This window comes from Macrobrachium nipponense, chromosome 23 (genome assembly GCF_015104395.2).
Source record: "Macrobrachium nipponense isolate FS-2020 chromosome 23, ASM1510439v2, whole genome shotgun sequence".
Taxonomy (NCBI): domain Eukaryota; kingdom Metazoa; phylum Arthropoda; class Malacostraca; order Decapoda; family Palaemonidae; genus Macrobrachium; species Macrobrachium nipponense.
Genome location: NC_061090.1, coordinates 19,120,907 through 19,143,105, shown reverse-complemented (window position 1 = coordinate 19,143,105; position 22,199 = coordinate 19,120,907). Strand labels below are relative to the sequence as shown.

Genomic DNA, 22,199 nt, shown 5'->3' with positions numbered 1-22,199 from the left:
TCAAGCAGAGGTGATTCAGCAGAATTTTTTTTTTATCTTTTACCTGAATACCAGGAAGTTTCTCCACTAGCGAGTATCTCTGGGAAAAACGGATGTAATTTAACACAAAACACGGTCTAGGACAAACATAAAGCTATTTACGTACCTTCGTATAGATTCTCAATGAAATTTCAAAATAGAGATAAATGACGAAGTTGAAAAATGTTAGTAATAGGAGTCATTAGGAAATCAAATAAGCCCATATAATTTTTCCCTCAAATGTCATGCCATAAAAGATCGGATTTCGCGTATCTGCGTAGATTCTGTCGCTTAAAACAGGAAACGACTCCCGATAGTTTCCAGTGCGATGTACCGACGACATCTTATCTCTGTTAGGTTAGAATAAATTTTTTCACCAACTTGGACTTACTTAAATGCTTTTACCAGATACCCATTACCTAAGTGATTGTACCTCATACACCGTTTTCAGCACACTCAGGGGACATTATCAATTTTTACGTATGCCTCCGGCTTACGTTGCGCCCCAATTATAATATAGTGTTTGGAGACTTTTTAAGGGATACCCTACATGCTTATATGGTTGGTCCTTGTAATCTTTTCTAATACCTTAGAAGTACATTCACATAAAGTAGAGCTAGTGCTACAGAGACAAAGACAAATAATCTCAGAGTAAAATATCTAAATGTGAGTTTTTTAAAACCGAACATGTTGATCTAGGTTTTATGTGTCTAGTCAAGGTCTTAAAGTAGTCTATGGTAAGGTGGTCGGCTATTCATAACTTTCCGGTACTTATTAACGTAAAAGGGGGGGGGATACAGCACTTTTGCGCTGTAGTGGGTATTACAATCGTATGTAAATATGTAACTCTTCAATCATGACAGCTCCTTTAACAGATCTTACGAAGAAGAGCGTAGATTTATTATGGTCTGAAAAGCATCAACAGGCGTTCGATATCTTAAAAGCGTAAAATGCAGCTTACCTAACTTAAAAATCCCTGATTTAAATAAGGAATTTTTTTTTATTGCAACAGACGCCTCAGACCAAAGGGTAAGAGGGATACTACTTCAGTAATATGATAAACAGTTCTTCCCTATAGCTTTTTATTCACGTAAACTAAAGCCCTCTGAAAGTAAATATGCAGTAATAGGCAAGGAAGGGCTAGGTATCTTTAACACTAGTACATTTTAAGTTCATAATCTATGGCTATCCTGATAAAGTCCTTACTGAACATGAGTCCTTTACCGAGTTTTTCAAAGGCTTTAATCACAGTCCAAAAGGAACTCGGTGACAAATGATCATTCAGGTTATTGGAGCCAAGATAAGATATCTACCTGGGAAAGCAAATATCATAGCTGACGCATTATCCCGCAATCCCGCACCATACAGCAAAGAACCATTAATTGGACTAAAAGATATAGAAACATCCGTGCCTATTGAAATTAAAAAAACCGTATCTAAACAAGAAAATTCCTTAACCCAAGAGATCGCGAGCATTGAATATCTGGGTCGGAGCGCAGAACTGTTACAAACTGAACAAAGCAAGTGTCAACAGCGATAAGCAAAACAATAAACACTTCGAAACGGAAACAGGGTCAGTGGCTAGGCAAAAACAATAAACACTTCGAGCAGAAACCCTAAAGCAAAAGTATATTTATAGTATGTGTATCAGAATAATGTAATCAAATGTAATGTTCTATGTAGGTCTGTGACGAGGAAAACCCGAAGAACACAGCAGAGGACTAACGACCAGGTCAGTAGTAATAATCTCTCTCATACCAATCGTCATAAACTGGTTGCATTCCGTCATCCAGGGTTCCCCCCTATGTCACAGAAAGCCAAATCACTGTTTTACTGGCCTACAATGCTTACAGATATAAAAAGCACTAACTGATTGTAACACGTGTCATGAAAACAAGGGACACACTAAGACACCTGTCAGTTAAGGGCCTATCCTGTGCCAAATCAATCCTTGAAAGAATATACGTAGAATTATTAACAGAATTACGAGTCTGACAGAGGGAATAAACACTTCTTAGTGTTAATAGTTCCTTGACACGTTATATAGAATTAATAGCACTAAAAACAAACACCGCAATTGAGTGTGTTAGGAATATTTATGAGTGCTAAATCAGTAAATATGGAATTCAACACATAATAATCTGTGACTCGGGTGGTGTAAATCAATAATAATCTCCTTAACACGTTGTGTGAATTCCTTTCCATTAAGAAAACCAATAATATATTTTATCACCCAGAGTCAATCGGTTTGGTAGAATACCGGATAATTAAATAGGAAGTGTCAATGTCTTACGAGCTTACAACTCGTGATATTGGATCCGAACTGGATTATAGCGGTTCTCGCGGTTTTAAATACCTTTATCATTTATATCTTGTATCTATAGAATTGATGCCGCAAGTAGCCTTATACGGTACGCCGCTAGAACACTTTTCCACATATTCAAGCCAACCATTAATTTATCAAATATATATAAAAAAATATATAAATAAAAATAAAAAAATAAAAAATAAAATAAATATGGATACAAGTGGAGTCAATATAATACACTCCGTAAGAAGTCGGAAGGGTTACAATTATAATAAAAAAGGAATCACGATAAAATCAATAAGCAAACGTAACCATAGATAATTAAATATCCAAATATATATGCGTAAAGATTTGAACTCTAACTTAACGCTTTAGTAATGACAAATAAGCTAAAAGTTCAAACACATATCAAAACCTACTGACATATTGTCTGTCCCGGTGATTTATATTCGTAGTCAATGTAAAAAAAAAAAAAAAAAATAATAATAATAATAATAATAAATAAATAAATAAATAAAATAAAATAAAAGAGATTTTAAAGTCAGGAAGTCTAGAAGTGAAAATGTTATCTATGAAATAATCCTATATGAATCTTATACAGGGCTAATAATATATAGAATTTTTGTATGGAAAACCGTTTTTCATTAGTTGAATAAGGTATATTTAATTTAACATAATCATGCAGTTTTCCACATGAAACTAATATATTGTTCAATTTTGGTACTGTTTTTTTTTCAGACATTCTTCTCATGTGGGTCGAGTATTAAAAACAAAAAAATCTATCCTAAAGTCGTATTTATTACAGCAAGTAACGTAACTCTTAGCTGGCTGAGAGCAATCTCCTGCCAAGTGACGACGTCATCACTGCCGTATCAGCATTTGTTCCTTTAAACCTCAATAATCTGCTTACACAGGCTTCATCTGTGTGTCGTCTCTGCTTGCAAAAGCAGATTGACTGGAGAAAGGAATGCTTAGCCCGAACTTCTCATGGGCAAGGCAGACGTTAGGTGCAAGTGTCTATCGGTATGGCGCAATGCAACTTGCAATCATTTTAAAATTAATAAACAAATAAGGAAATAGAATTTCTATAACATCAAAATGAATTAATTTTTTCTGAACCCTCATAGACATTTAGAAGTATCACGATATGGATATGGATTATTTACTTGCAACATTAGCTTATTACAATCCAGGTAAATCACATTCATGGGGAAAATGTTACATTTTCTTGAAACCCAAAGTTCATATAGAAATTAGTTACATAGTGGGTTTTTCGTTGCATCTCCTACCTATTAATAATTTTTTGTTTTTTAAAAGTTAACCTCAGAGGAGCGCACGAGAAAATTTAATATGAAACTTTTGTTAGGGCACATAGAATCATGATTAATCTTCTCTTTGACTCTTATGTTGCCTGGCAATCTTACAAATAGCTCCGTTTTCCACTTCTTTGTCTAGTAATTTACTACCAGTAATATAGAATTTTCTTTGAGATTCGTAATGATATCTATTTATTTTTTATAATTATGGATATTTTTTACAAGTCATCATAGACCTGGATAGGTTCACTCATTGTTAATGCCATGGATAAAAAGTTTGTACAGCGGACTCTTTTGAATTCCAAAATATCAGCGAATTCATGTGGGTTAAGTCTGGTCTAAATGGCTCTCTCCCCTCCCCTGTATTTGGATGTCGTCTGAATTTGTACTCTGCCCTTGTGACAAGTATAATTTCACTTGCAGGCTGATTAATGGAACCTGGTTACAGTATCCTGCAGTACGAGAGTTTTTCACATCGCAACTTCAAAAAATCGTTCGTCGCAGCGGACGACTACAGTCAAGTAACAACCGCCTACAATGTGAAAGGAATTTCATGGACTTCTTCGACCCGACACCGTATCTCGTCGTTAATCTCGACCGACACCGTATCTCGTCGTTAAAATCTCGTTTTAATGCTGAATGCTCCGGCGGCTGTCGGAATCGACTACGAAAGGGACATACTTCCGACAATTACGACCCTAAAGGATTTATTCAACTCTACTTTGCTGGCGAAGGACTCGTGCTGGGGATGTTTTTTTTATTACATCGCGAACGTAATCGTGTAGCTTAGGATGCAGAGAATAAGTATGAGCGCAAAATAGAACGTTGGACCCGCCAGGCACAAATTTTCCCCTTGTTTTCACCCTGTGAAAATAGGCCGTTTCATTGGGCTATAGGTGGTTGTCTGGAACTGTGTAATGGTCGAAAAGTTGTTCGAACGTTAGTTAAAAGTGAAGTAGTATAACCTCGGTCATGTATCCTATATATATAAAGTATCATGTATCCTATATATAAATGATCATAAATAACAGAATCGAAATATATTTTTTGCGTGTACGCACTAGGAATCTATATATAAATGATCATAAATAACGGAATCGAATATCTCTTTGCATGTACGCAATAGGAATCTATTTAAAGTGCACATATATTAATCATAATTTTATGAATCCATATACATAGTATAAACAAATCAGTAGCCTATAATCAATCTGTTACCTTTTATCATACCAATATCTGCAGTTTATATGAGTTAGTATATTGATTAATGAATCAGATATATAACAGTTAGCATACATTAATAATTTTATCAATTCATATATGAAATTTTTTATCAGTTAAAATATGATTTTTTATCATGTTAATCTTCATTCTATGCAATTGTCAGAGTACATTAGTATTTTCTGTAGCATATGTGTCTTAATGAAATGAAAGTGAAAAACTGTATCCATTATATATCACGTGATCACTATTATTTACCAATATCATTGTTTTTATATTTTATTACTTGAATCAATTCATGTACACCATGAATTTTTATTTACTTATATATATATATATAATATCTTCACATAGTGTCTGTATACACTCCTATAAGTCAAATGCAAGTCAAGTTTGAGTAATATTCAGTAGTTGGTTTTGGTAGCTGACCGAGCTGATGTAAGTGTTTACATAATAAAAAAATATGGAATGTTAGTCCATATATATAAAAAGATTGCTTGCAGGAATGTGATCAGACTGGAGACGCTAAAGATGACGTATACAATAAGTATGTAGGCTAAGTTGTCATGCCGTCATCTGTGGTCATTCATTTGTTTTGAAACAGTCAGCTCCCTGCTTGAGACAACTACCCCAAGACCTATAATTCAAACGGCCTACGTTGATCTGTAGCGTGTCTCATTTTGATTGTGTGTTCGTATGGAACTATGTCATTTGTATGTATTTGTTCATATGTTCGAAACTACTGTCTGTTTCCTTCATAACTTGTAACAGAGATGGTAGCACAGGGCAGAACAGAGTTAGCTATCGTCATTAGAAGACCTGTACCTCTTTACCTAAGCTTATCATGTAGAGAATAGGATTAGCCATCATTCATTGGCAGAAGCGATCAAGCTATCGTTATTAGAAGACTGTACAATCATATCTGAATCTTCAGCATGTAAAAACTTCAGAAGAATATATAATTTTTTTTTTTATACTTAGTGGTTTTCTACAAGAACCTCCTCACCATGAGTTTAACACATCGTCGTAATAACCAACAAGATAATACCGACTTCGTAAATGATCTACAAACCCCCAGACACTCCATTGAAGATGGAAGTGCAATACCAACCGACTTAGCGTAAGATTATCGCTAGTCTAACATTACCTCATCAGGGCGCCTTATTATACAAGGCACAAGCCCTAATATATATACCTGCCAGGTAAGTGTCATACATTAAAGAATAAAGCTCTGGAGTGAGAAACCACAAGGGGAAAAATCGCACCAAGAATCTCAAGAGCTAAAAATTAGATGCTGAACAAAATTATAGAAGTCAAAAGAGTACTGTAATAAATATTTGAAGAGAAGCTAAAACAAGGGTTGAATTGATCATGATTAGCCATGTACAGTATATTACTAATATGATGGGAATTAGGACAAATTAGGACAAAGTCAACATTATTGTTATGATACAATAGTCTTATGAGTTCACAGAGTCCCATTTTTAGCTTTTGCTGGAGTTTACCACTGGGATTTGTACTTGAAAGAAAAGGGGAAATTGGAGCAAAGTAAAGTTAATGCAGTTAGGCTGGGTAGTTAAAGAGACCATTGGGAATGGAGGAAAAATACACAGCAGCAAATGGAGCAAAACCGACACTACAAAGAACTTAGTGTACATACTATTCAGTGAGTGTCAAGCACGTTACACAGCAAGGAGCAACATTCTTCAAAGAAGAAGTAAAATTACTCTTGGAAACTGTTAAAAGTCACCTTCTTGGTAAAGCAGCATCATAAATGTTTTTAAACCTTTCTACTTTATGGAATTGGATGTGAAACTAATTGTCTCCTCTATCCTCTGCTCCTCCTGCCTGAATTTCCATCAGATCTATGTCTTCATTTATCCCTTTTCCAAGATTTCCTGGGCCTTCCTATAGGCATTTGCCCCGTTACTTCCATATATAATACTTGCCCCGTTACTTCCATATATAATACTTGCCCCGTTACTTCCATATATAATACATATCTTACATCATACTTTATCAAACATTTTATAGTCACAACCCAAATTATATACCATTTTTTTTAAGTCTCCATATTTCTGCTGGTCTTATGCATCAATAATAAAGCAGCAAAGTAAATATTTTCCCACACCATCAGTTGCAATTAAAAATTTAAGGAAATGGGAAACAAAACCTAGCATTTCAGCCGCACATACCAGTTTTAAATTCTGTCAGTATATATATACTAAACATATACAGAAATAAAAGCATTGTGTTAATAAGAAATTACAAAAGACCTACCTCACTCATGCACTTCTTGTTGTAATGACAAGACGTTTAAAAATAAGGTTATCAAGTGACGACGCAGATCTTCTGAATACGCGAAACTCTGTGCACACACACCGCAAACCTAGAAAAAGAAAATCACTAATTACTTAAGGACCTAAGCTTTACTACAATAAAAGATAAGGAACACTTCTTGTGAGAATAAATGCACAAGTTGACATAATGCCAAGTCTTACCCTACATTTTTCCAATCTGTACAATTTTGGATAAGATACGTATAGCCCAAATTACACAGCACAATTTTAAATGAAATGAAAACATTAGTTTTCATTAATTGCCAGATCTCACAAGATTCCTTGCTTTCATCTGCAATTTGACTGGATCCAGCTACGGGCTGGAAATTATCCTATTGTTAAGACTGAAGGTTTGTTTGCGTATGAACAATAAGAAATTATATCAATGTGAGAGACATGGGCTTATTATCTCATTGGTTACAGCTTTTGTTTTGTTAAACTTTTAACTTAAATGATGTGAACACAAAATTTTAAAATATACTAACTACAGAATATAATAAATACGTAACAGAATACAAAACACTACTCAGTTAAAGTAAAATGCAAAAGCTTAATAAAGACCTAACAAGCTAGTAAGACTGTTGTTTACATCCTATCAACTGGTTTAGGCGTATGATTCTAGTTAGAGTTCAAAATATAAAATTGTTTTAATACACATGAAAGACGGCAGTTTCTGAGGAGTTTTTACCGTCAAAGCATTTGTGTTGCTATTCTGCCACTTGATGGTGGTGGTGTTTTTTGCCTCAGTTTCTATTATGGCTTTCCAGAATATTAAAGTGTTTTTATTACGGTGCATTTCTGGGCATAATGGACGCAAGAATTTCATATCACAGCTCACATTCATCAAATCTTTCAAACTAAAATCTACAACTTGATCAAAATTTACTTAGACAAAATATGTTAAGTGCTTTTCACTGCAAAAGATCTATTAAACTACTGTCTTACTATTCAAAAATATCAGTTGCTTATTATTTTATGTAACTGAAACTTGTGAAAAACTATTAATTGCTGATATATCTTGTGTTGGACAATAAATAAAGTAAGTAAAGAAAGTTTCTTACCCATCGATTAAGATGATAGTGGACTTTCAGGCGGTGACGAAGTAAATTAGCCTTATCGCTAAACAGCTTCCCACACTCTTTGCAAGGCTGCTTCTCATTCCCATGCATCACTCGGAGGTGAACTGTGCAATGCTAAGAGGCATGAAAAAGTAAAAAAGTAATTTACTTTTAGTCTTGCCATTATAAAGTTACCCAGAGACGAAAGATTGAGAAATCTTATTAGATAGCTTCACTATCCCAAAGTTTCAGAATCCATGTTTACCATGGAGCATACAACTGTACTGTATCTGATGTATAAGCCAGAAAACTTTCATTTTATACAATCTAGTAAATTTACATGCACATCAAGGCAAATACTAAATCTGTTACATTTGCAAATCCAAATACTGTGAACATCTCATATACAAAAGCACTATTTATCAAAGAAGTTTTGAAACATTTTAATTCAAGTCTGATAATTTAATATTAAAACTTAATTTCCTAGCCTTACCTGAAGCCGTTTGAAGGACTTCCCGCAAGTTTCACATACGTAAGGTTTTTCGCCAGTGTGTGTTCGTAAGTGGACCTCCAATTGGCTTTTATATGGAAATGCCAAAGGGCACTTGGGACACTGAACCCTAAAAAGAGTTTTCATATTATTACATTTTTATCATAATCACCTTTGTACAAGGATATTTTGTGTTCTATTCACCTTCGATTGCCAAACACTGACTGACTGCTTCATACAGACAGAACCTCTATCTGTAATAGTATGTGTACTGTATAAAAACATCTGTGATCAGATAAGTAAAATGCTTCAGATGAAGATGACTCTTGTCACGTTAGGAGAGTTATAGAGAACATAAAATTGCCACTAAGTATTTTCTGTCTTAATGAAAGACCTTAATCTTGAGTAAAAATATAAATACATAATGGGGAAAGGAGATGCAAGAATGATTATAATGATGATATTGAAACATTTAATCTTTTTTTTTTTTAAATATCATGTTGCTCCTTTTTTTTTCTTTTCTGAAGCTTTCATACTCAAGGGAAACTACCACATTTACAGACTAACGAACTACATATTCACCTATCCTGAATATCGTGAACCACTCAAATCGCTTTACAGAGGTGTAAAACTTACCACTTCTGAATTCTAAATTCAAACACAAAGATCAAATAATATTAATCCAAAATATAAATACTATAATATATTGGAAATATCACCTTAACAAACCTAAAGAGCCTAAGTATGTGCAACCAATATCCATAAAAAATATTTCTTAACACAGGATAGGTTGACCTACAACTCCAACTGACCAAGCAAAAAAAACTAAAACAACTTGCTATTCACTTGAAAACAAACAGTACTTAAAAGCCACATGTAATGTATTAAAAGAAATTACAATCTAATACAATCTAATAAGTTTGGGAATCATACCTAAAATGTAAAGCAAATTTCTAAACTTAAAGCATGTCTTTCTTCTTACTTTGATTTATATGAAGCATCATGAGTCCGACTGTGAAGTGATAAACGACGAGCTGAGGGGAACGATTCATTACAGGTTTTGCACACAAAATTTTGGTCATGAGTTGCCATGTGACGCCGTAAACTGAGAGGTCGCAAGTAGTTTCGATTGCAAACCTTACACGAATATAAGGGTTTCACCTCTCCGTGGGTAATCAAGTGCCTAGAAAAGAAGGAATGGAATGGAATACAAAATTAGGCCAAAGTCCAAGCATTGGGACTCATGAGGTCATTCAGCACTAAATGGGGAACTGAGAATACAGAAGGTTTTGAATATTTATAAGGAGGGAAACTTTGCAGTTGCACAATGAAAACAATTGTAAGGAGAAGTGGAAAGTAAGATGGAAGAAAGAGAATATAAATGAAGGTGGAGTAAATGGAATTAAAAGAGTTGTAGCGAGGGGCTGAGGGGACACTGCAAAGAACCTTACGTAACATCTACAGTGCATCAGATGAGATGCACTAACAGCACTACTCCTTATGGGTCTAGAAAAGACGGGTTAATTGCCATTATAATTTTAAATAGGTTTAATGAAACCACATTTCTAGACTCCTCTGGGCTTATCCAAGGATTTGTCCTCAAAGAGAAGGTGAAAATTGGAGAAAGTCAAGATAAAGAAGTTGGACAGCTAAGGAACAGACGAAAGGGAATGGATGAAATGTAAAAGCCAGAAAGCATTGCACAGAACCTTTCATTCATCTATAGTGCACAATGCAAGGCATGCTGATGTGGCAACCCTCTAAAAGGAGGATAATTCCACATTTTATATAAAGCTTTATTGAAATTGTGTTTTTGGAAAAAAATCTAAGTAAAAAAAATTCTCATTAAGATAACTACAGTACTTATATATATATATTTACTGCATAATGCTTTGTAAAAATGTGAGTCAACCTTAAGAAAAATGTTCAATAGTTGCTGATATATAAAAACTAAAAATATATAACAATCTAAGAAGTTGTATTTACAGGGCCAGTTTAATCTATCATCATAAAACAATCCCAAGTTTTTCCACTCTTGGCAGAAAGCAGTAATATATCAACAATCCATCTTAAAAGCTGGGAGACATGATACTATCATGTTGGCATTTTTATTCTTAAATCATTTAAGGAACTTACCAAACACCCTTAGTTTATGGAACATTGAAAGGAATCTTAAAAGCACAAGATACTTACAGGTTAAGAGAAAGCTGGAAAGCTGGGGACAAAATTGTCTATCACACATGGGACACTGCATTTTCTTTGAGTCACTATGAATCTGAAAAAAGAACACACTCTAAAATACAAATTATGAATGGGCAACATGCACAGCACTCTGTACAGCATTTTTCAGGATGGGAAGCTAGACATCATTTAAAGGAGCACTGTATAAAGTTAACATATAGAATAACTGATAACAAGAGGCAAAAATGACTAAATGATATGATAAACTGGGATGCCACTAAATAGCACCATGATACAAAAAAACTACCTTATACAATTCTCTAAGAGGTGCCTGCATTTCTAAAGCAGAATACTCAATGGAAAATTTGTTGAGTTAATCTTCACCAAGTGTTGCGATTTCGATCCATTTGTTTCATGCCATTTCTTAGGGTATGGGTACACCAGCACACAAGAAAAGACCGCTTGTGCTTGGCAACATAATATCACAGCACCTTAACAGAATATGCAAATGATGCTTTGTCAAATGAGGAGTAGACACTAAATCCAAAGGTACAGGCTCCCAAAATAATACCAGAAGGCAAGACTGACATAACTCAAATGATTACCTTATGAACACGAGCCATGTGTTCTGAGAGATGAGCCCGAGTTCCAATTCTTCTGGAACAGACCTTACATTGGTGACGACCTTCAGAGCGCGCATGTGTGCTACTGTGACGACTGAGGGCTGATTCAGAACCAAATACTTTCCCACACAGGAGACACTGATGTTCATTCATACCTGAAAAGTTTAAGTAACTATAGATATTACATTTTCAATTCTATATTAAAATTTATAGTGAAAATTCCGGCAAATAGCTAGAATCCACGAATAGTTAAAACCCCTATAAAAACGCTTCAAACTGCTTATTTTGTTAGCTTTGAAACTCAAGAAAAACCCACTAAAAATGCTTATACCTGGTTTTTTAATAGTTTTATCACAAAAAGTGCATTTTACAAAGAATGATAAAAAAAAAATACCATGAATACACGAATTTCCCTCAAATAATGGGTAGATAGGGTCTCTAGAGAAATCCACAAATCTGAGTGTCTGTGAATACAGGGGGTCTACATTTACAAATACTATAGGTTTACAATTAATTTGAACATGACAATTTAAAATAAAATATGTTTTGTAAATACTTAACAAATAATTACATAGCTATAGTTTCCACTTACACAGAAACTCAAGGTTCGAAAAACACGGAAGTGTTTTTTGTTTTGCTGTAGGTAAACAACCCTAGCCACTACCAGGGAAGAATAGGTACAACATACCTAAAGAGCTTAATCTGTTTATGCTCTATGTTCATGAGAGGGGAGGAGGGTTGGTTCCAAACATATAATTATTTGGTAAGTATGTACAATACTTTATTATAAAAATGTAATTCTTATATAAGTAACTTACCAAATAATTACATACCTAATTCTCACATTGATAGGTGGTGAGATAAGGACATAAAAACTACTCAGATATAGAGATGCATTGAAATAGAAATTAGCTAACACCAAAAACAAGCTTGTTGTAACCTTACTTGGTGAGGGACCTGTAGCAGGTAGATACTGCCTCTGGTAAAAGCTCCTTTCAACCTGTAGCGGCGAGGCATAGAGCCCAGGGTCACTTCTACTATAGTTGGGCTTTATAACGTAGGATTAAATCGCACGTTGCCAAAGCGAACAGTTCAAGTGACATACATACATACATACATATACATATAAATACATATATATATATATATATATATGTATATATATATATATAATATATATATATATATATATATATATATAATATATATATAATATAAACATATAAACTTTCACCTACACCACACATAAAAAACTATACAACCCAACCATTGGGTGCTTGGACACCAATAGGCACTGGGATGACTGATTCTTATACAGTGGATGCTCAGACACTGCGGGAGATCTCCAAAACTGCATGGCAGGCGAGGACTGATATCCTTCTCTATGACTCACCTGGAGGCATGTCATTATCAAATTAAGCACCGTACGTTTTCAACTACGCCCTTTCGTCATATGGGAGTCAGAATCACTGGAAGATGACGTATGCGCATCCAACAGGACGCTTTCCAGTGGCAGTCCTTCAAATCCTGGGAATGTACGACAGGCTCGTCTGAGGAAGCAACTACCAGGGGGAAGCCCCACCTACCTCCCTTGGACTGCCAGTTTGCATTCTCCCACATGTACCTTGGTCTAGGAGTATCGGTGAACCTGATAGCCACCCCCTCTACAGACACTGAACTTGCACCAACACTACTAAACTTGTCCATCCGGACTCTTGCTGAATGCCTGATTTGGGAAACGGTACTTACCAAAATGTTGAATTTCTTGTCAACTCAAGCCTTGAGGCTGGCAATGGCATTGGGTTCAGAAATATGAGTGCCAGGGAGCATAGTAGCAGGAAAAGTCAGAGGACTTGAGATAGGGAAGAAAGTGGTAATAGGTGTTGACAAGACAGGTAAATCAGCATTATCCTTATTAGAAGAAATAGATTGCCTAGAAGGAGCCCCAGCTTCCAGTTCTCTAGCAACGCCTTTCTCAGTCTGTCATGTTGTAGTTTCTCTAAATGTGCATTAAACACTTTCCATTTCCATGAATCTCAGTCCTTACATTCAATGCAACTAATTTCCAGTGAACATACTTGTTCACACCAAGCACAGCAAATAGTATGACAGTCACATTTGGCAAATGTAAGCCTAGTCTTATAGCCCTTACTACAATATCTAATGCTAGACATACCAGAATCTGACATATTAATGAAATTTATAAGTCACAGTCAGTAATCAAAATCAGGAAGCTAACAAAGTTGATAAAAAGAGCACTACCAAAAACACTGAATACTTCACCAAATGGAGCTCATATCACAACCATTTGGTGAACTACAAAATCTGGGAGTTGCTGAACAACCATGTATCATCGTTGGCCAGCAGAAACGAATTGAGCTCTTTAGCTACGTTGTACTTATCCATCCCCAGAAGTGGGCGGGGTCATTACCTACACCAAAACAAAAGAACGGTACCGTGTTTTTCGAATCTTGAGCTGCCATTAAATGGAAATATAGCTATGTAATTATTTGGTCAGTTACTTATATAAAATCTGAATGTTGATACAAATATCAACAAACCTATGTATATGCATAGTGTAATCCTACTACAAGTATATTCTAAAATTCTAGTTACAGTTGTAATAATAAGCCACAAATTAATAACATTAAGTAAAGTCTGTGATAATTTTAGAACGTCTTCCTTTTTGTTAAGGTCATACTGCACAGAAAACATTAAACCTGAGAGTTCTATTTCAGTAGTTAGGAAGAAGAAGACAATTACTGGCAGTCCCCAGTTACGGCATCCTCGGTTATTGGCGATCTGGTTTCATGGTGCTTGTCTAGCAAAAACTAACCTAATTTCACATTTTAAAAATCTTAAAATATTCTACTCTTACATACCTCAAACTGTATAGCTAAAAAAATTCTACAATAATTCCATCAACTCCTAATGATAATGCACAACAAAAAGCATTTTAAGAATAAATCCAGGGAAACATGAAACAGAATTTTCTGTAGCTAAACTAGCCCAAACATTTATATTCAAACAGCCTAGTGATGAACTCAAAATTGAATGGCCAGCTTGAAAAAATGTGAGGTAACTTCACCATGACAAGAACCTACATAATACTTGGCACTATAAGAGTGGATTAGTAGATAAATGGTACATAAAGGAACTAAACACAACCAATTTATTTCCTCAGAAGCCATAAGGCCTAGCCAAACTAGAAACCAGCACAATACTGTACCATGTTCCAGAGAGCACTCACCTTTGTTTGATTGTTTTTCATCATCTTTGCATGGAACATGAACAGTCATGTGTCTTTTCAGCTGCTTGACACTTAGAAATGACTTCTGACATTTGACACATTCAAGAACCTGTAGCATCGAGAGAATATGAGAAATCATGTGAGGATACATTGAGCAAATGACTAAAAAAATCAAAATGAAAACTGACTAGCAGTTCTGAATAATGACGAAATTTTACATTCACTTTACCTGCATATTGAAAAATTAAAAAACATGCATAATTAGCTATACATAATAATTAGTACAGAGCAATGCTTTCTAACATTTTGGATAGGTAAATGAGAAAATTAGTTACTGTACTTTCATATAATCATATATAAATGTGTCTTATTGATTTTGCAACATTATTCTGAAAGTGGGAAAAGCCAACTAAGTCAACAGACTGGTATTTAATCACACAATATCACCATCAACTACCCAACCTAACAAGCCAGTACATAATCACCCAAAAATAACAGAAAAAACCTTACTGCCCCATAAAAAGTAAGTTAATCAAAATTAAAATAATCTGGTCTTTCCTTTTATCTATTAAGTACATGAACATTGTTAAAGCTCGATTTAAAAACACATCTAATAAAGTCAATTTTGCTGAAATTCCTTCTAAGGAGTGTTGAAATTACAAAATTATGAATCAGTGTTTATCTAAATTATCAGTGACTGTGCCTATAAAAGACAAGACACACAAAACCAATGTTAACTTGATCAGCTTCCATGTAAGTCGGCATTCACAAGTATACAAGTATTTACACATACATACTGCAAAAACATGTGCTTTATATACCAAAATATATGAGTGTATAAGTTGCAAACTTATTTATGGTTTCACCAGTGCAGAATTGAAATTACAACAAAGACATTAATGCATAATGGTATGAAAATTTGAAGCATAAAGTTTTATATCTCCAGCAGCTTGGTGTGTTCTATTTGAAACTAGCAGTTTGAACAAGAAACTTGCTAATATTAGTCTTGAAAAGTGTTTCAAAACAATTTTGTCACTCATATACAGTACATTTAGTAATAATGAGGAATGGGTACTGTCAACTATCTAAGGAACCCTACCAACCCATGGTTAATAAAATCTAACCTATCTCCAGACCTCAACAAAATAGTTATCAGCAATGAGGTTAATTTTAAGAATTAAATGTTACAAACATTCAGTTAATGATCATACAAGCATACCTGATTATGTTCTGCTTTATGAACTGCAAGTTCCTCAGCAGTTGAATGGTAAGTGTTACATAGCCCACAACGGTAAGATGATGTTCCTCCATCAAAGACTTTACGAAGAACCTCTTCTTTTCTCTTGACATTTTTCTTTTCTTCTTCTTCTATTACCACAACTGCCTCTACCATATCACCAAGCATCTGTGAAGACACTTCTCTTGATTCCTCCTTACTGAAGTGGGTAGGATCTTCCAACAAACTCATACCTATCTCATCAGGTTCCTTCACATCTAACATGAACGGTGGAGTTAAAGCTGAAGTGGAATCCTTGCCCTGGCTTGCTCTATGAGGTTGAGAGCCATGAGGAGAGGCATCTAATCTGCTTTTTTGTATTTGAAAATATTTCATTAAGAGTATATCCATCCTGTACTCATCAGCATTGCGAGATGATGTTAAAGAATGGGCAGACTGTGAACTCTGCTTGTGATAATCCTGAAGGTGATGCAATAACCAACTCTCATCCTCTGCAACATAGTCACATGATTCTTCAGGGCAATCCTGTGATCTGTGACGCCAGCCATGCGCCTCCAATACCTTAGAATGAGAAAAGCGAATCCCACATTGCTCACAACTGAAAGGTTGAAGTTCTTCCAAGTGTTGTTTCACATGAGCAGTCAGCTGGTGTTGTGAAGCAAATTTCTTAGGACAACTGGGACATGTTAGGTTGGATGGATGCTTGCGCACATGAGCTCTGTGCTCGGTAAGAGTATTAAACTGAGTGCCACAAACTAAACATGCCAGTGCTTTATTTCTGATACCATGCTGAATCCGAAGATGCCAGTCTTGTTGACTGGCACTCCAACAATCTTGCTTACAGAGAAAACACTGTAGGAGGAAAATCAAAATTAAACCGACTTCATTTCTGACATATGATGCACAAAGACTAAGCAGAATAAAATTAAATCTTCCCACCATGCCAGTAGGAAACAACATTTCAAATGTTATGAATTATGAATACCAGTGAATTATGTAACTCCAAACATTAATGTATTTTTAGAATAAGAAACCCACTCTGTGATTTTTACTTATACAGGTATATATGTATACAGCATATCAAATTAGTCAAGAAAACTTGAGCAAGAAACAAACTTTTATCAGCTTAACTTTTCACTTACCATGAAAGAGTCCAGATTACTCTGTTCATGTCTGGTTATCAAATGATGTCGAAGTGTACCACTGGTTGGCAAAGCTTCCTTACAAATGGAACATCTGTATAATTCTATAGCAGTTTCTCCAGTGTCAGACAGACCTTTCCTCATTCTACGAGGAGGATGGGGTGGAAGAGGATTAGCAAAAATTGTTGCATGTGTAACTTTCAATTCTTTTTCTTGGTGTTCACCATTTCTTGGAAGTGGAGCGGCTTTCTCTTTTTCAGACACAAAACCACAGTTGCCAAAGCTTGCTGGTAATGGTTTTGACTGACAAACTAAGTCAGCTGAGGTATCAAGGACTCCACTTGACAAAGGTCTTGAATCTTGTGGTTCATACTTCCCATGAGGTTCATGAAAAGAACTTGGTATAAATGAAGAAGATGGAACATTCTGTACATATGAGTCGGCCTCAGATGTACCAAGGACAGAATATTGTGTTCCCCCATCAAATGTATCCACTTCCCCACCTTGTTTCCCAGCATCACCTAACTTTATCTCAGATGGGTGATCAGATGTAATAGACAGAGGATCTTCAGTTAGGGGTTCATTCATAAGTAAAGCATCCTCCTCTAGACTTACAATAAAGACCTCCTTCTCAGAAACTGGGAAACACTGGAACACCACTCCTTCCTCATTCATAAGAAAAGGTGAGGAGTCTAATAAATTCATCCTGGCATCTTTGCATTCTTCTTCATTGCCTTGTAAAACCACCCCTTTTAAGGACTGGTCTCCACTGTCACTTTCCACTAATAATTTCTTGGAGTGTCTTCCACTGCTCTCCTTCAATATTTTCATAGGTTTATCTAATTCTACTCCTTCAGCAACAAGACCATGGTGGTTACTTTCTTCCCCATCATCCACACCAAACACAGAAACACCTTCTAAATACCTGCAAGGTTCAGCAAGCATGGAATCAACTTTGATCAAGGCTTCGCTTTCATATTTTGAAGTAAGCTCACATAAATCAGAAGAAAGAATAATTGGTGGCTGAGGATCATTACAGCCATTATTGGAAGAGCTGGTTGATAAAACATCAGCAACTAAGGTCTCATGACCATGAACAGGTTTACTTTGAAGAGCACCTGTACAAGATGCAGGAATGGTCTGACAACTAAAGGATTGGATGTCATGTTTCTCTAGATTCATTGTTGGAACTTCCAAAATACTTTCTGATGCATAAATGGCAATTGGTATCACCTCTTGAGACTCTTGAAATAAGGTTGGTGCTCTGCAATATAAAAATACACAATGAAAAACAACATTAGCATTTTAAAAAAAGGAGTGCATGCAATGAAACTATTATGCAACAGCATGTGATTTCAGAAAATTGTATTACCACCCTATTTTTTTTCAAATGGCACGTTAAAAAAACTTAGCTAACTCCCATAAAAAAATAACACTAAATTACTAATATTAATATACATACAATACTCTTGACTTTAAATAACACTGTAACAGCTGGTAACTGTCAAATTTTAAATACTTCCCTAAAATACCAAAGCTAAGAATTACCCTGATTGTCAATAGTAGTCTTAAACAAGGTTTCCATTTAGGCCTTCACATGTAATGGAATGTACAAGTGTGATATTTACTCTATCATCACTATGCAACAAAATATCTTTATATGTGACAAATGCTATCTTGATCTTATACAGTGTTCTAATGAAATCTTATCCAAGGCTCACTTTAAATGACTGGTTCATTTTGTTTGAGTTCGGTATGTGTATATTGTTAGTATAACCTTATCTATACCTATTTAAAAAAAAAAAACTATCACTGTACATGTATTTTAATCAAAAGTAAAAAATGTGCCAAAGTTAGCATGTCGCAATTGAGTTTTTCATACAGATGCTACAGTGTACAATCAAAGCTACCTGAAAATAGATGTCTCTACCGGTGGTCTCGGTATAATGCTGTATGAGCTGCGGCCCATGACACTTTAACCACTGCCCAGTGGTGGCCTGGCCTATATCATTGCCAGATGCACAATTATGGCTAAATAAAATATAAAAAGTAATGAGGCTAGAGGGCTCCAATTTGGTATGCTTGATGATGGTCCACATAACAATTTGCAGCCCTCTACCCTCAATAGTTTTTAAGATCTGAGGGCAGACAGAAAAAGTGTGGACTGACAGACAAACCTGGCAAGATAGTTTTCCTCTCAGAATATTGAAAGTAACAGGATATCCCAAACAAGGGCTAAACGACTACAGATTTACAACAGATAAAAGTCCACAATATTGTTGAAAGCTAAGTCTAGCTACTACATCTTTTAAAAGTTAAGTATATCTTAGTTTTACCAGACCACTGAGCTGATTAACAGCTCTCCTAGGGCTGGCCCGAAGGATTAGATATTTTAACGTGGATAGGAACCAATTGGTTACCTAGCAACGGGACGTTCAGTTTATTGTGGGATCCGAACCACATTATATCAAGAAATTAATTTCTATCACCAGAAATAAATTCCTCCGATTCCCCGTTGGCCGAGCCGAGAATCGAACTTTGGACCACCGGATTGGTAGTCTAGCACGAAAACCACTCGTCCAACAGGGGACTGCTACATCTTTTAAACTAAGACACTCTGTTATATGCAAAAACCCTCTACATGGCAGCATAATTGAAGGTACAAAACCTAAATTATGAGAGCATCATCATATTGTTTAGTGTTACAAGTGGTAGATATTAACCAGAGGCTATTACTAAAAATTCAAAATATAAAATAGTTCTTTACTATCATTATTCATGGCAAATTAATAAATAAGATACCCTGGTCATATTGTATGGGAATTCTGCGAATCGTGTCCTTAGACTTAACATGTATATATGCTTGTAACCGAACAATCTTAATGCACTAATCGAGTTCATAGCTTGAAATAAAAGATTTTATAACTTGGCAGCAAAAAGCAAAAGTCACAAATAGGCTGCACAATTAAAGCAATGCCGTGTGAACTGACTATCCAATAAGGAAACTACTGGGACATGAGAAAACAAGCAGTTCACCTGCCTACAAGTTACACATTACATGCTCAAAAGCCATTTTGCATGTAAAACTTGGTAAAAGTGCAAAAGAGTTATGACCAGTATTTCTGCAGATCATGGACAACTTAAAAGCTCATCAAAGATATATTTCGAAGAGTGCATCCCAACCTAATCTCCCCTTAGCCTAACCTATCACTGAGAGATGTCTCAACCTGAGGTTGACTTCCAAACATGACCTCATGTAGAACAAAAAGACATGCGCATAACTATTCAGCAGGTACCTATTTCCTAATACTTTCAAAAAGATCAGCAGGCTTCACAATTTTTTACCGTGATCCTCCTTTCCTCAAGGTGCTCCAACTTGAAAAGCTGAAGAGCCAACCAATCTTAATCTAACCTAATGCATACTGGTGCACAATTTCCTACATAATCCATCTTACATTTCTGTGACCACGGCTACTGGGCAAAAAGCCCTCATGTACCCCAGTGCATACATTTTCTGTCATCAAGCTACTAGGGTAAACGACCAAGCGGTGACATAGTGGCCACCTCTCCCAGAATGTGGTCACTTTCCCGAAAAAGCACTTAAATTCACCACTGCCATGAGCATCAGTCAAGGGTTGTAGCCCATCCATGCAGCACAATGTGACCTCTACACTCTTCTCGAAGTGTTTTCTCCAAATTATGTTATAATGGCATAATTCAAGTGCTTTTTCAGGAAGTGGCCACATTCTGGGAGAGGTGGCTGCTATGTCGCCGCTCAGTCATTTACCCTATACCTATCATGATAGCTTACAGAACCTAACCTAACCTAATCGACTGCCACTGTATCAGCTCTTTGCAGGCCTTATATGCCCAAAGACTCATTCAAATGTATAATTTCTCATAACCAGTGCCCAATCCTATGCGGAAGGACTGTCATCTGGGAGGGGGGGGGGACCCAGAGGTCAACTACCATCATAGGTGGTTAAAGAGGTCAGAGGCAAAGTTCTGAGTTTGGTACCCTAATACAGTAACAATGCTTACCTATTTTGGGATAAGTTATGGTATGTTAACAACTAGCAGGTATTTGGGGCTTCCCTAAAAATAAAGACACTCGGGTCACACGACACAACCCACATCTAGCATACCTATAAATTAATAACTAAGCAAGTTAAAATTAGAATACCCTACTCAAGGCAGGGCAGGCTACCTTATCCTTGCTTAGGGTATAGCTAATAGGTATTCGGGAGTCACGTCCTGTAAAATCAAATGGCTAAAGGCAAAACTAAAGCAGGTAGCGATGGCCTACCACCATTTTGGAAGGAGGTCCAGGACATTAAAGACCTCTCTTCGCAAATTCCAAAAAAATTTAAAGTCAGAATACGAGGTAACCAATGGGACTGCACAGCAAGTACCGTCAGTTTTGACGGATAAGTGTCACGATGACCCATCTATACCAAATAAATCAGAATTTCTCGATAAATACCCATGGAGAGAGCGACTGACACCCGAATGCGAGCAATATTGACTGCAGAGAAATAAAAACCTGCGATTTTTTCACAATAAACCCATCGCCAGGGTTGCGAGAGCCATTGCTCCAGGGAAACTTCGCCTGAGGTCACATAGGGCCAGGAAATCTTCTCTCGGGTGTGTTCGTGGTTGTTGTTTACGTGATCCTGCTTCTTCCGGGTAATAATTTTTGCTGTTTCTATATTATCAGAATGACTGCTTATATTGTAGACACATCTTAAAAAGAGGTCAATTCTCACAGGAATACGGAATCCTCTAGAAAACTTGTTAATCAAAATGGATCAATGAAAAAAAAGGTGAAGATATTGGTTGGTTCCAGGACTGCACAGCGTATGTCTGTAAACTGGTTGTTAAGTTAGCTGGTACGTAATGAATTACCTAACACAGAAGGACATTACCATTGCAAAGCGGCAATTAAGTAGGCGTAGCTATATAGACAAAAACTAGGATCAATTAGAATATGAAAGTAACATATGAGTAGCGAATTCG

General features: G+C 35.9%; 1 protein-coding gene across 1 annotated transcript; it reads right to left on the bottom strand.

The window, feature by feature from the left end:
* Positions 1-7,144: 7,144 nt before the first annotated feature.
* On the bottom strand, positions 7,145-21,895 carry LOC135197230 (gastrula zinc finger protein xFG20-1-like). The gene is made up of 10 exons (XM_064224313.1): positions 21,667-21,895; positions 17,184-18,447; positions 16,024-16,893; positions 14,805-14,913; positions 11,537-11,709; positions 10,892-11,025; positions 9,733-9,933; positions 8,754-8,880; positions 8,264-8,395; positions 7,145-7,252 (listed from the first exon to the last, which is right to left on the bottom strand). The coding sequence occupies exons 2-10, from the start codon at positions 18,363-18,365 to the stop codon at positions 7,145-7,147; spliced, it is 3,036 nt and encodes a 1,011-aa protein (XP_064080383.1). The 5' UTR covers positions 18,366-18,447; positions 21,667-21,895.
* Between the last annotated feature and the right edge of the window lie 304 nt (positions 21,896-22,199).